A 13,775-nucleotide genomic window follows, 5' to 3' on the forward strand; every position below is an offset into this window, starting at 1 on the left:
TAGCTGTATGGTTTTGTAAAGTTTTCAAAAGTAAGATCTATTAAGTGCAATTGATTAGGGCCTCTGTTTTGTTCCAGGCTGACGTCCCTCTATTGTATTTCCCGTTACATGGGTGTTGGTGAAGGGGCCATGAGCATTTTTGGGAGCTATTAAGAGTTGAGATATATTTCATTTGGGTTTTATCATATATGTGTATGTGTGTGTGTGTGTGTGTGTGTGTAACACACACACATATATGTGTATATATACATATATATATGTAGTTTGCAGATTTTTCTTTCTGTATAGCTTGGTCCTCACTAGCCAGTTACTGCAAGGTGGAAAAATGGCTTCTAGAAATACTCTCTTGCTCATGATGCTGACTCTGCTAACTCACCTGGACTTGAGACATTAAGAGATAGGGCCAGAGGCTAAGTCGTGATATAAGTCCTGTAGTGCTGGGACCACATGTATGTGGGTGACAGAGGTGAATCATGGCCTGAAATATATTCAGCCAGAAACTAAAATTAACTGTGAAAAAGTCTTCCGAGTTTTATGTTTTCCTAAATTTGATAAAAGTCTTTTTTTTTTTTTAAAAATTGTTAATTTATTTGAGATAGAAAGAACAGTAGGAGGAGCATAGCGAGAGGGAAAAGCAGAATCCGTGTTGAGTGTGGGGTCAGACACAGGCCTCGATCTCACGACCCCAAGGCCATGACATGAGCCTAAATCAAGAATCAGATGCTCAACTGACTGAGCCACCCAGGTGCTCCCAAATTTTATAAAAGTCTTAAAAAAGTATGCGAAATTACCAATCATAAGTCAGGACTCTGCAAAATGTCTGAAGTATCCATAATAAAAGAGGAATTTTGAGTTCTCGTGGTAGGGGAAAGACCCAATTACTTTTATATGTATGTTCTCGCCAGGACATGATGCCTCTTGGTTGCTGAATGATAATCGGCTGCCACGTTCCCTCCCTTTCCTCCTTCTCTGAGTAGGCTCTGGTTTCCCCCAACTCCTTTTCAGGGTTCCACAAATCAGAGCTCAGAGCTCCACACTTAGGGTACACCCAGTGATAACCCTTTGGCCCTATCTGGTTCCCTCGATGCGAATCCAGATTCTATCCCTCATCACCTGGGTGGCCTGAGGTAAATCACTCAACCTCTCTGAGCTTCAGTTTCCTTATCTGTAAAATGGGGACAATAACCGCGGGAGAGGAGTCAGTGAGGGAACGTCCAGAAGCAACCCCCAGCCCTGTATCGCACAGTGAGCCTGGCACATGGCAAGACCTCATAAATGGGATCTATTAGTATTATTATTATCTGACATGGTCTGGGAGCACAGTGACTGCGGAAACATGCTGCAGATACCCGAGAAAGCAATTTCCCAGTGTGGCCCAGCAGACATCAGTTATTTTTATGAGCCACATACACGCTCAGGTAAAGGCATTTCCTGCATTACAGATCGGAACGAGCCCATCTGTGACGGGGCTGCGGCTACACCCACACCCGCTGGCATTTCTGTGGCCTGAATCCAGCAGGATTCAGTGCCTCCACAAATGGCCCCCTCTCCTGTTGTGGCCTTTGCATGTCATCCCTCCCCCTCCTGCCCTTCTGCCCCAGTCCTTTGAATGTCACTGCAAAGCGGAAGCTCGTTGTCCATCCCCTCCCTGCCTTGTGCCCCCCTTCCCTCCTTTGCTTCCTGCTTTCTCCCCCGAATATTTATTGTGTCTCGCCACCGTGGTATCTTCCATGATGCTAGGAGTTGAAAAGACTCACAATAAAATTGCAAAAACATCTTTGGTGGGGATAGACATAGGGCTACATCTTGTTTTTGTTTTTTTTTGTTTTTTGTTTTCCAAATAGGACATTAAACACACGTACACACAGGACTATCATCACAACTGATTACCATCATTCCATCAAAGAAATGCTATTTCAGTGTCTCAAAATAGAAAGGACATAGTCTTTAGCACAAGAGGACAGTCGTTTATATCGAATACATTTGGAAAAACACAGGCTTTTCCTTATAGCTTTCCTCATTTTGTCGCAAGCCAATAAAAATGTTACGTCCACGGGCACCCCAGACAAATGTTCAGAAAGCTCTGTAGTAACAATAAGAACGATATAACAAATGCTTACAGAGTGCCGGATGTGGAGCCTGATACACTGTATCATTTACTAGCTGTGTGACCTGGGGCCAGTTACCAAACCTCTCTGATCTCTTGTTCTCTCAGCTATAAATGCAGGGATGATGACGCTGGCTCTGCAGAAGGCCTTTTGAGGACGGCGAGCAAGACATAGCGTTCAGCAGTGAGCAGTGGACCCAGGTCACTGAAGAGATGCTCCTGCTGCGCTCATTCTCTTCTTCTTGTCTGGGGAAGCTCTAGTTGAAAGAATTCACCTTCCTTCCTCCCAGCCTTCTGCCTTCCACCATGTGGACTAGCCCAGGGGACTGGGCAGGATTGGAGGTGCTTCCAGCCACACTGGGGGGAGCATAAGCAAGTTTTCTTGGCTCTCCGTGGGGTGCTCTTTCCAGGATTTCCCAGCCATAGAGTCGACTGGTGCTAGGCCCTTGCATAGGAATGACCTGGGAAATTGCTAGAAATCAGGATTCTCCACTCCCTCATGAGAAATTCTGATACAATAGGTCTGTGGTGGAGCCCAGGAATCTATGCTTCTGGGAAGAGCCCTCTGCCAGATGTTTCTGATGAACAGCTGGTTAGTTGTCCGTCACAGTGCCCAGCTTTTGGGTTGGGACATTCTATCTACTTACAAGAGTGTCTGGCAGATCACTCCTAGCATGCTGTCCTATGAACCCTGATGAATAGGATCTGAGGAAGGTTCTGGAAGGAATCCTCTTGGCTGTGTTTTGTTGGCCTCCCAACAAATGATACCTGCCTAGCCCAGAAACTTCAGAGTTACTCCAGACACGTTTCTTGTTCTCACTAACCCTCCTAAATCATGTAACCAAACCATCCCCAAGTCCTTGAATGTCTCCGTTCCTCTCCGCCTTCACTGCCCTCAGCCAAGTCTGAATTACCTGAAGCTCCCCCGGGGCGCGTGGTCTCTAAATGGCCATGCCCCAGACTCATGCTCCATAGAGAGGCCCGGTTCATCATCTCAAGACATAACTCGGATGGTATCTCCTGTTTGCTTCAAATGTTGCAGTCGTGACCAGTGTAGCTTAAGATAAAATCTTAAGTCCTTGTTGTGGCCTAAAATCCCTGCGCGGGCTGGCCTCTGCCCACACCTGCAGCCCTGACCTGCCCTTGTCTTTCCCTACCCTCCTGCCTCGTTACTTCCTCACCCGTTCCAGCCTCAGGACTCTCGGGCAGGCCCGTCCTTCCATCCAGACCCTCTCTTTCTACCTGCTGCCTTCACTGAGTTCGCTCCTCCATGGCTTGCCACTCAGGGACTCCTGTGATGTGCTGACTCTGGTAATTTACATCTCATAGCATCTCAGCCCTTTACTTTCAAGTTGTTTGTTGCCATTTGTGTGCGTGCGTTTTTCAAATGATTTGTGTTTTCCACTAGAACTAAATCTTATGAGGACATAGCACATAGCTGTTTTGCTCACCACTCTATCTTTAGTACAACCTGGACACAGCAGGCATCCCATAAATACATGCTTATTCAATGAATGAATGAAGGATTGAATGAATGATTCAAGATGCAGGGTTAGATTCTCAGATGGAGGGCAAGGCTCCACTTTTTCCCCTAGCAGGGGTGATAAAAGGCCCAGCATCAGGAGACCCACATCCTACACAGTGTTGGAAGTGGGGAGCAAATCTAGCCCTGAGCAAGACTGGGATGACCTTCCCTGACATTTTCTGGGTGAGTCTTTTTGCAGGAGTGAGCAGGGAGTGGAAGAAAGACAGGGCTTTGTAACAGAAGTACAATACCCAGCTTTTGACAAGGTGGCTTTGGAGTTTTGGAGCACATTTGGAGGAGAGCAGATTGGGACTGGGGAGGAAGAAGGCCGGACATCTCCTAGCTGCAGTCAGTGGAACAGGTATGTGCCTGTCCTAACAGACCGGGTTTCAACCCTTGGCTCTGTCATCTACTTACTGTGTGACCTGAGGCAAGAAGACTAACCTCTCTGAGCTCCTGCATATTCATCTTTAGAGAGGGAGTAATTACTCTCCCCTGTCAGGGAAGCTGTGAGGATTACTGAGATCATGTCTGTGAAGAGCCTAGAAGAACGTCTGGCACATAGTACCTGATCCATAAAAATATGACCTCATGAAGCTGTAAACATCGTGTAGGCAGAGCCATGTAGCACATAGTAGTTGCGTTAGGAAGTCTTTATTAATGATTTCATAAATGGCCGAATGTATTTTCCTTCAGAAGGACTTTCCTTTTCCTCTGTATAAAAATTTCTTCCTCATTCAGACTAATTGCTTTCCTTGTGGACACCTCAAATCCCCGTGTTTCAAAATCTCAGAGCTGAAGGGTTAGTGTGTGTGTGTTTGTGGGGGTGGCTCTGCCCTGAGTCATCTCTGAGACCCTCGCCCTCCCCTCTGCAGAAATTCATCAGTTCCAATCTGAATGAGAGGACTAGAGAAACAAATCAATGCAGAGAGGGATTCCCATTTGGTCCCAGTACTAGGAGAACACAACCGTTTCTTTGAAATTGACCTTCATCTATTTGGAGGGGAAAGCAGTTAGTTCAATAATGGCTTCCTGGTGCCTTTCAGCATTTTAAAAGACGGAAGAAAGATCTGGAGCGAGGCAAGGTTCCAGTGTTTTCTAAACAACGCACTAAACCCAGCTACCAGTTGGCTGCCCAGCACTTCCTGCCACCCGCAGCGCCCCCTCCCCCCCCACTCCAATCCATCCCTTCAATGCAGTGCACATCCCTGAGTAGCCTAGCCACTTCTTGAGTGGCTCCTGACCAGGAAGACTCCTGACCAGGTCTTCCCCAGGTGGGTGGCAGCTAGACTTCACTCTAATGCCCAGCGGCTGAAGAGTCCTTGGACATCTTGCATATGGCCCCTTGAGTAGAAATGCTGCTGTATTATATTCCAATTATTTCCTGTCCCTCCATGGCCCAATTCCAGGGACTGAATAAAGAGGTCCTTGTTTGATGGACTCCATCCCTGCTCCCAACTAAGTGAGAGCTGGTCCCTGGCCTGACTTGGTCTGAGGCCATAGGGGAAGGGTGGGGAGGAGGTAGGCAGGGTATTACAGGTGGGGAGAGCTCCACAGGAGATGAGGGGCCCAGCCCCACAGGCATCCCAGCCCTGCTCCCAAAAATAAAAACAAGGGAGGAAGGAAAACAAATGGGGCCCCTGCCCAGGACTCTGCAGAGGGCATGGCTATTTTCCCTCCTTCCCAGGAGGGATCCCAACCCTTCTCTCCCACAGAGAAGACAAACACAGCTATGGAAATCTCATGCTATCCAAGCACGTGGAAGTCTCTTGCTAATTGGAAGTTCCTTCTACCTTCACTTCCCTGTTTGCCAATGACTATCTCCCTCTAGATCTGCTTTCTCTCCTTGTTGAGTGAAAAGCATTTCATGGAAAATTTCAAATCTGGAGCCTTGTTCAGATTCCAAAAGAGTTACTGTTCTACATCATGCTCCCATTGTTTGGGTGTTATTTGAACTCAGGGGAAGTAGAAACCCATACCACCATTTTACTGGGATGGTCTTCCTAAATTATTAAGAACATGCTAATTAAGCACCTTCTCTGTTTGAAGCTCTTGAGTACCTTTCAAAGTCCATCCCAAACCCAAGGCCAAGTCCGTATTTCTTACCTGCCCAGGCTTGGGCAGCCAAGGGAGAGGATGCAGACAGAGTAGCTTAGGGATAGCACCTTGGGAGATCTTTGGGAGTCAGTGGCAGTGGTGTTCAGGAAGGTTTCATGGCAAGGAGAGGAGAAACAAGCTCTGAGAGCAGACCATGGAAACCAAAAACCTGAGATGTTAGGGGGTTATGGTCTCAGAAAGTCACGAACAGAAAAGGGAGAAAAGGCAGAGATAGGGTGCTTGAGAAGAAACTGAGGGTGAGTTTGTAGAGCAGGACCCACAGAGAAGCCACATCCTCCTGCACCAGCGGATGCCTGCAGAAGGGCTAAGCTCTGAAGCATTTAACTTGTGTCCAGGAGGCTGGAACCCGAAGGGAGCTGAGAGTTTCTCTGCCAGTGATTCTCAAAGCCTGGTCTGTGGACCACCTCTTCAGAATCCCCTGGTAGGTGGTTAAACATGAGGGTTCCTGGGACCCATCCGATTTACTAAATCAGATTGTCTGTGGATTATGTCTAAGAAGCTGAATGTTTATCAAGTTCCACAGATGATTGTGATCTTTGTTAAAGTTTGAGAGCCCTTGATTTAGTCCAACCCTTCTGTTCCTTGGAAGTGAGATCTGAAGTCTAGAGAGGTAAAGCAACAAGCTTAGGGTAACAGAGCTGACTGATAGCAAATCTCATGTGAGAACTCTATTGCACTTGACTCCTGGGGCAGTGCTCTTTCCATTTCAACATGCTGGCAGCTTATTCACCTATTCGGATCTGTTTCCATCACCCCCTAAAGTGAAAGCCTGCACCTTTGATCCATTCCCTGCATCCTGCCGGGGTCTTCTCCTTCCTGAGGATGCTCTGGTCATAGCCTCTGCAGGCTGGGGGGCAGAGGCAGAAGGAAGAAAGGAGAAAGACTCAGTTCTGAGACTCTAATAACAGTTGTAGGGTTGACAAGTGAGTTGAGCAGGAGAAACACACTTACGGCTGAGGGGTGATTGGGATTTAGTTTGTAGTACAAAGCTAACTTTCACTGAGCTTTTGCTATGCACCAGACACTGCATTAAGTCCTTTCCATGCATTAGTGCAAACCCCATGGAGCAAACAGTAATTAGCCCTATTTTGCAGATGGAGAAACTGAGGCTCACAGACCAGCGGTCATTTGCCCAAGGCCCATGCTACCGCATGACCAAATCACTTCCACATACCACCATGATCTTTATATAGTCCAAAGCAGTGTGAACTGTTACCCACTTTAACCCAACAGGCCTACAAAAGGACCCCAAGACCTTGGGAAAAAAAGAAAGCTTCTCTGCAGTGAGATGTGACCACTCTTGGGGGGCACATACAGCTTCAAATGCTTCCCATGTAACACACTAAAAATATTTCCAAAAGGCATTAATTTGCAAGCCTGCCTCAGAAATGACAACATGGAGTGTAGGTTAAATACCTTTTTTCTTTAACTGTTTCAAATGGAAACTCCAGATGTCAATTTGCTTTCCTTCCATTTGCCCTTTTCTGGTGAAGGAAGTGTGTCTACAGAATTTTAGTTATTTGAGGGATTTGGTTAGGTTGCAATCTAACGGAGCCCTGGGTGTGATTGCAGGCATATATGGTCCATGGCAAGTAGCAGCCGTTACCTCTTCTGCTGTCATGGCACATGACTTTGCAATGATCACCTCCCTCCATTCATTTTCTGGAGTGTCCCCCAGGGATGGAAGAGAAAACCACAGCAGATCAGTGCCTTAGAGAAAGGACAAGTGTTTCCCAAGCCATGTGGACAGCATGTCACGGTACCCTCCTCTAGGTTTACCTCCTAGCCAGACCGTATCTTCATAGGAAAAATCAGGAAGCTTTTTGAACAACTTTGACCACTAAACAAAAGAAGATGGACATATTTGTATAGGAGAGGATGAACTCAATTTCATCCCAGCAGGATTTGGTGCCTGGCAGCCTAAGGTGAGGGACCCCTGTAAATTTAAATCTGGCTATTCCAGGAATCACCAGAGTTAGGAACATTTTTGGGTAAAAATTGAAAACATGTGACCCTCTGTCTTCCTTCTCTTTTAAATCTCAAGCTTTAGCTCACTCAAGGGCTGATTGGGGCAGTGCAGCTGTTAAAATGTTCTTATTAACTCATAACGAAGGGAATGCATTGAGGTGAGAGCAAGCGGTGAACGGAGCCGGGGGAGGACGCAGCCTCTGCAAAGCTCACAGCAAGCATGGGTCTCTGCAAGAGCCCTGGAAATGCTGAATGAAACCTGCCTTTCTGCGTACGAGCTGCCTGCCTGCTTCCCAAATGCCGCGTCTGCGGTAACTACAAACTATTTTGTATGCTGCATTAGTGACGCTGCCTTAACCGGCACATCATTACTACTGAGATAACGCTGGTGCGATGTTCAAGTCCAGTGTCCTTTTTAATTATTAAACTGACGCCGTTGAATGAGTCATTCCACATACCAGATTTTCCTCCTGTGGTTCTATTTCAAGTGACTAGCCCCTTTCTTAGCGTGTTCCACTAACACCTGAGTTGGTTCTTAGCCAGCTTCCCAGTCTGCAAAGCCTTTGCAGAACAAACAGTATTCTCCAATTGCCAAACACACACAGACCGCATAAAAAACAAAACCCACAAAAAAACTTTACAGTAAGCTCACCAGTAAACCCGAGATCTGAAAACACCCAGTTCCCCTCCGCCAGTCCCCAACTTACCAAGTGGTAGAGCGATGAAGAAGGGTAGCCAGCACAAGATGAACATACCAACCACAATGCCCAAGGTCTTGGCTGCCTTCTTTTCCCTGGAGAACTTAAAAAGTTTGACAGCTATGGAACTCCTGGGGTTGTGGCCCTTGGCCTTGGTACTGCTGAGGGTGTCCTCATGAAAGTTCTTGGAGTGGATTCTCAGAGTCAGCTCCTTGGAGTTGGACATCTCTTTCATGACTCCGGCCTCCAGGTTCTTGGTGGTCCTCTTGGCAACGATGTAGACGCGACAGTACATGACCAGAATGACCGCCAGAGGGATGTAAAAGGAGCCCAGGGAAGAGAAGAGGGCATAGAAGGGTTCTTCGGTGACCCCGCATTCCTTGTCATCGTTGGGCGCCGGCTCCTTCCACCCAAGGAGAGGCCCAATGGAGATGACCGTGGACAAGACCCAGACGCTGAGAAGCGCCAAGATGGCCTTCCTGCGGGTGACCAGCGTGGGGTACTGCAGGGAGTAGCGCACCCCAATGTAGCGATCGATGGAGATGGCGCATAGGCTCAGAATGGAGGCGGTGCAGCACAGGACATCCACGGCGGCCCAGATGTCACAGAAGATCCGTCCCAGCACCCAGTAGCCGAGCACCTCCAGGGCCGCAGAGAAAGGCAGCACGGTGAAGCTCAGCAGTAGGTCGGCAACGGCCAGGTTGACGATGAAGTAGTTGGTGGGTGTCCGCAGGTGACGGTTGCAGGCCACCGACAAGATGACGACGATGTTGCCCACGATGGCAAAGAGGATGAAGGCGCCCAGCACCAGGCCCACGGAGATGGCCCTGGTGATGTCCAGCTGGGGCAGTGTGGAGTTGCTCGAGGTCTGGTTGGGGCCAGTGAAGTTGGCATTTTTCAACTCTCCCCAGTGGGCAGGTGCTGATGTGTTGTGGCCGGTGTCCAGGTCGGGATTCATTTTAGAGTCGGCCCTCCATAGCCTGGGGTGAGCGGGCTGGAAGGGCTGCGGCCAAGCTCCTCAGCTGCCCTGCAACTTTGCTTCGCCCGCGGTCTTCTTCCCAGAGGCGCCCTCCCGGCGAGGAGTCATCTCCCCCGGGCAGCCCAGCCCCGCGGCGCGTCTCCTGCCTGCCTGCACCGAGCCGCCCGCTCGCCGGCTGTCAGAGGGAGGCGGCGAGAGAGGGGCCGAGGCGGCTGCTCCAAGTTTAATGGTCCACGTCAGGCGCGCGGGGCCGGGCGGGCGGGGAGCGGCGGGGGAGGGGCGGCGGCCAGGGGGCGCCCGGCTCCGCCCGGCCCACGGCGGGTGTGCGGGCAGCGGCGGCCGGCCCGGTCAGCGCCGAGGAGGGTCTGCTCGCGACGAGCCGCCTCTGGGCTCACTGCACGGCGGTGACATCAGGCGGGGGAGCCCGGCGCCCTGACTCCGCGCGGCACTAGGGGGCAATGCGGGTCCAGCGAAGGCGCCCGCAGCCCCGACGTCGCCACCTGGGCAGCCCCGGGGCCGGACGCCGGCCCCCACCCCCACCCCCACCCCACCCCTACCTCACTCGTTGCCCACCCCCCAAGCCCCCAACGCGGCCCTCGGGCTGGGGAGGGGGAGGAGCGACGTGAGCGTGAGGACCCCCGTCCCCGACCCTGAGGTGGCCCGCTGGGATTGTTGCCCCTTCTAGTCTCCCTTCAGTCTCAAAAGTGGCGTGGGGTGCTTGCCGCTAATGGGGGGCATCTGGAGTCAGCGCCCAGATTTAGGGGGGTGTGCAACTTGTGTGGCACCTAGAAGAAGGATTGCAAGGTTAGGCAGGTGAGAGGGGTTTGAGTAAGATCTGAGACACCCCCCCCCCGCCCCCCAGCTCCCTGTGAAACCTCTCTGGTCTTGTGATAAAGTCCAAGGGCTTCTCTTCATTCATTCGTTTATTCACTCCCTCCCTCACTCACTCCTTCAACAAATTGTCTGCGCTGGGGACATAGCAATTGAACCAAGGAGACAAAGACCCCTGCCCTCCAGGAGCTTACACTCTACTGGGAGGAGACAGACAAGAAACAAATAAATAAACAAATCATGAGGTGTGTCTGATGCGGACAGGTGTAATAGAAAATAAAGCAAGGAGGGGAACTTGGGATGGTGTGTGTTGTGGGGAGGAGTATTGGAAATTTTAAAGGGGTTCTCACGATGTCACTGGAGTGATGTTTGAGTCAAGACCTGAAGAAATGAGAGACGAGCTAGTGGGCTATCTGGAGGTGAGGGTGGTGGTGGTGGCAGAGGGAGAGACTGCCAGGCATCTGGGGAAGGGACTTGTGACATCTGGATTATTGATTTTCTTCCCCCGTTTCTGTCTGATGTTCCCGTTGGACATTCAGTTATAGGGATGCACTCCCAAAGGTGAGCATATGGTACTTAGGAGTGAAGATACTGGTACTGGCTGAGGGAGAGCCTTATGCTTGTTGACATTTATTCAACACTTGTCATGTCATAAACAGCGTACTAAGTACATTCTGCATTTTCTCATAATCCTAAGAAGGAAGGGCTATTCTCATCATCATTTCCATTTTGTGGATGGGACAAGGTACAGTGAAGGTTAACTCTTTGCCCAAGTTCACACAGCCATAATGGAGAGAAGCTAGGATTTGATCCAAATAAAGGTCTATCTAGAATTGAGCACCCAGCAGCTGTGTCACACTTTTCGCCTGGAAGCACTGCAGGGGTGGATTTTTTTCCACCAGATTCATTGAGATATAACTGACATATAACCTTGGTGAGTTTAAGGTATACCATGTGCTGATTTGATGTGTATTGTAAAATGATTACCATTGTAGTGTTAGCAAACATCTTCATCATGTCACATAAATATAATTTCTTTCCTGTGGTGAGAACATTTAAGATCTACTCTCTTAGCAACTTTCAAGGATATAATACAATATTATTAATTATAGTCACCATGCTGTACATTAGATCCCCAGAACTTACTCATCTTACAACTGAAAGTTTGTACCATTTGATCAACATCTTCCATTCCACTGTCCCCAACCCCTGGCAATTACCCCTCAACCCTGTTTCTGTGAGTTTGGCTTTTTGATTACACATATAAGTGATATCATATAGTATTTCTTTCTCTCTATCTTACTTCACTTAGCATAATGCCCTCAAGTTTCATCCATGTTGTAGCTGTGGCAGGATTTCCTTCTTTCTCTTGGCTGAATAATATTCCATTGTGTATGTATACTGTAACTTTTTTTTTAAATCTACCCACCATTTGATGGACACTTAGGTTCTATCCATATCTTGGCTCTTGTGAATAATGTTGTAATGAACACGAAAGTACAGATATCTTTTTGAGATTATATTTTCATTGGCTCTGGCTATATAACCAGAAGTGGAATTATTGGATCATATGGAAGTTGTATTTTTAATTTTGGGGGAAACTCCATACTGTGTTCCAAAGTGACTCTAGCAATTTATATTTGAGGAAGGGAATGGATTGATTATTATAGAGGGAGCTGTCTTCCAGGTAGTAAAATTTTGGGACCTGAGTTGCTACTGTTAAGAGAGAACTCACATTGATTGAGCTTCTACTGAGAACCAAGCACTTACTTATTGTCTTTTATTCTTCACAACAATGCTTTGAGAGGGTCATAACCATAGTCCGTTGACAGAATAGAAACCCTGTGGTTCCAAGAGGACTAGTACATTGCTGAGGTCATGTGGCTAGCGGACTTGTGATAAAGCAATGTAGGGACAGCTGTAGATTGAAAGGTAAAGCTTGATGCCTTCTTTTCCTCTCGTCCAGAAGCCCACATCTAAGGCTTCCCACTGTCTGCCCTTGATAATCACTTTAACTTGATATTCAGAGGTGGGGAAACAGGAAGTCACTCAGGGTGATTTCCATTTGAACTCCTCAACCTAGAGGTAGGTTCTTAACCTCTTTTTTTTATTAGAAAAACTTATAATACAAAATATGAATACATTTAATATATAATACAAAATATAAATGCATGATTATCACACACCTCTCTATGTTTTAATCTAAGACTTTAAACTTCTCCCACCAAATTGCAGAGATCCCCAAATGCACAAAATACACAATTTCAAGGGTTCCTTGATATTAAGAAATGTCTGGTCGAGGCAGCCCTGAAAACGGATTTTTCCCCCCTATTTCAATTAAATTTGCTCAAGTTGTATCTGAAGAATCTAAAATAACAGAGTCACAGGTTTATAGTGATTTAGCTCTTCAAGAGCTATCAAAACTTTCACTTGCCCATTTTTGCATTTTGGAGGTGGTCTAGGAGGGAAGTGGTAAACTCCTATAGATAGTCATGTGTAGAATGGGTTATCAAACTTTTTCTCCAGACCACAGAGCAGTGCTCCTTCCTCTACCCAGAGGGAAGCCACACATGATAGCCACTCATGACTTGGTTCAGGTATCTGAATGTGGAAGAGATTATTGAGCCAGATCAAAAGGTCCAAAATCCATGTAGATTTCAGACATATTGTCATTTACTGGTGTCTTTCACAAAGGCAGAACAAACATCCCACTGTAAGGGAAATAGGTATTAGCCTTAATAGCAGCCATGTACCAGGACCCCACTAAGCAACCTTTGCTAATGGTCCTTTCCTTGCTGCTCCTCTCCTCCCTTCACTGGAGCTGCCTCTTAACCCCTCTGGCTGATATTTGACCCATGGAATTGACCATTTGTTTAGGTGTCATGAGGATACAGAAGATATTTCATTTTCTCGGTACTCCCTGGGGCAAAGCCAAGCATAGAGCTCTGACTCACTCGAGGCTTGGGGAAGAAGAACCTTTTCATTATCCATCTGATTACATTAGAAACCTCTGATGTTGCAAGCTCCCATTTCTTTGAGCCCTCTAGGAGAAGCTGTCACTGAATTTGACCTGTGGGGAGACCAAGGCAATGGGAGGTTCTGAGATCAGCTTAGAGGCTCGATGGGAGGAGGTCTCTCACCTGTGACATGCAGTTTTGCAAGGTATTCCCTCTTTAGTTAGCTATCTCGACCAGCCACAGACATCTAGATGTAAGATGTAAGATCTAGATGTAAGGCATCGTGCTAGGTGCTGTGGGTAAATCGGAGATGAATTAAATCAAGCAAGTGATGACCTAACACCGAGTCAGGTGCTATGGGAGAGGATGACGATGGTAAAGCACCCTTCAGAGATTACCTACTATGTGCCAGGCACTGTGCTATGTACCCCACATGAGTTTACTCAAATGTTTACAACACCGCGAGGTAAGAATTGTCCCCATGTTACAAACGAGGAAACTGAAGTCCAGAGAGTTCACTGAGTAGCTGAGTAAGCAGCATTGGTATTCGAAGCATTGTTGTCTGGCTCCAAAGTTCGTATCCTTCTCTCTG

General features: G+C 47.8%; 1 protein-coding gene across 1 annotated transcript in view; it reads right to left on the reverse strand.

Moving 5' to 3' along the window:
- Window positions 1–9,772, reverse strand: part of ADRA1B (adrenoceptor alpha 1B) — a 49,216-nt gene extending 39,444 nt beyond the window's left edge. Inside the window, exon 1 of the mRNA XM_004737708.3 lies at window positions 8,426–9,772. Coding sequence (XP_004737765.1) covers window positions 8,426–9,374 — 949 coding nt within the window. The 5' untranslated portion in view covers window positions 9,375–9,772. The remainder of the gene's footprint in view (window positions 1–8,425) is intronic.
- Between the last annotated feature and the right edge of the window lie 4,003 nt (window positions 9,773–13,775).

This window comes from Mustela putorius, unplaced genomic scaffold, assembly GCF_011764305.1.
Source record: "Mustela putorius furo isolate JIRA1106 unplaced genomic scaffold, ASM1176430v1.1 tig00000145_pilon_pilon_pilon, whole genome shotgun sequence".
NCBI classification, from domain to species: Eukaryota; Metazoa; Chordata; class Mammalia; order Carnivora; family Mustelidae; genus Mustela; species Mustela putorius.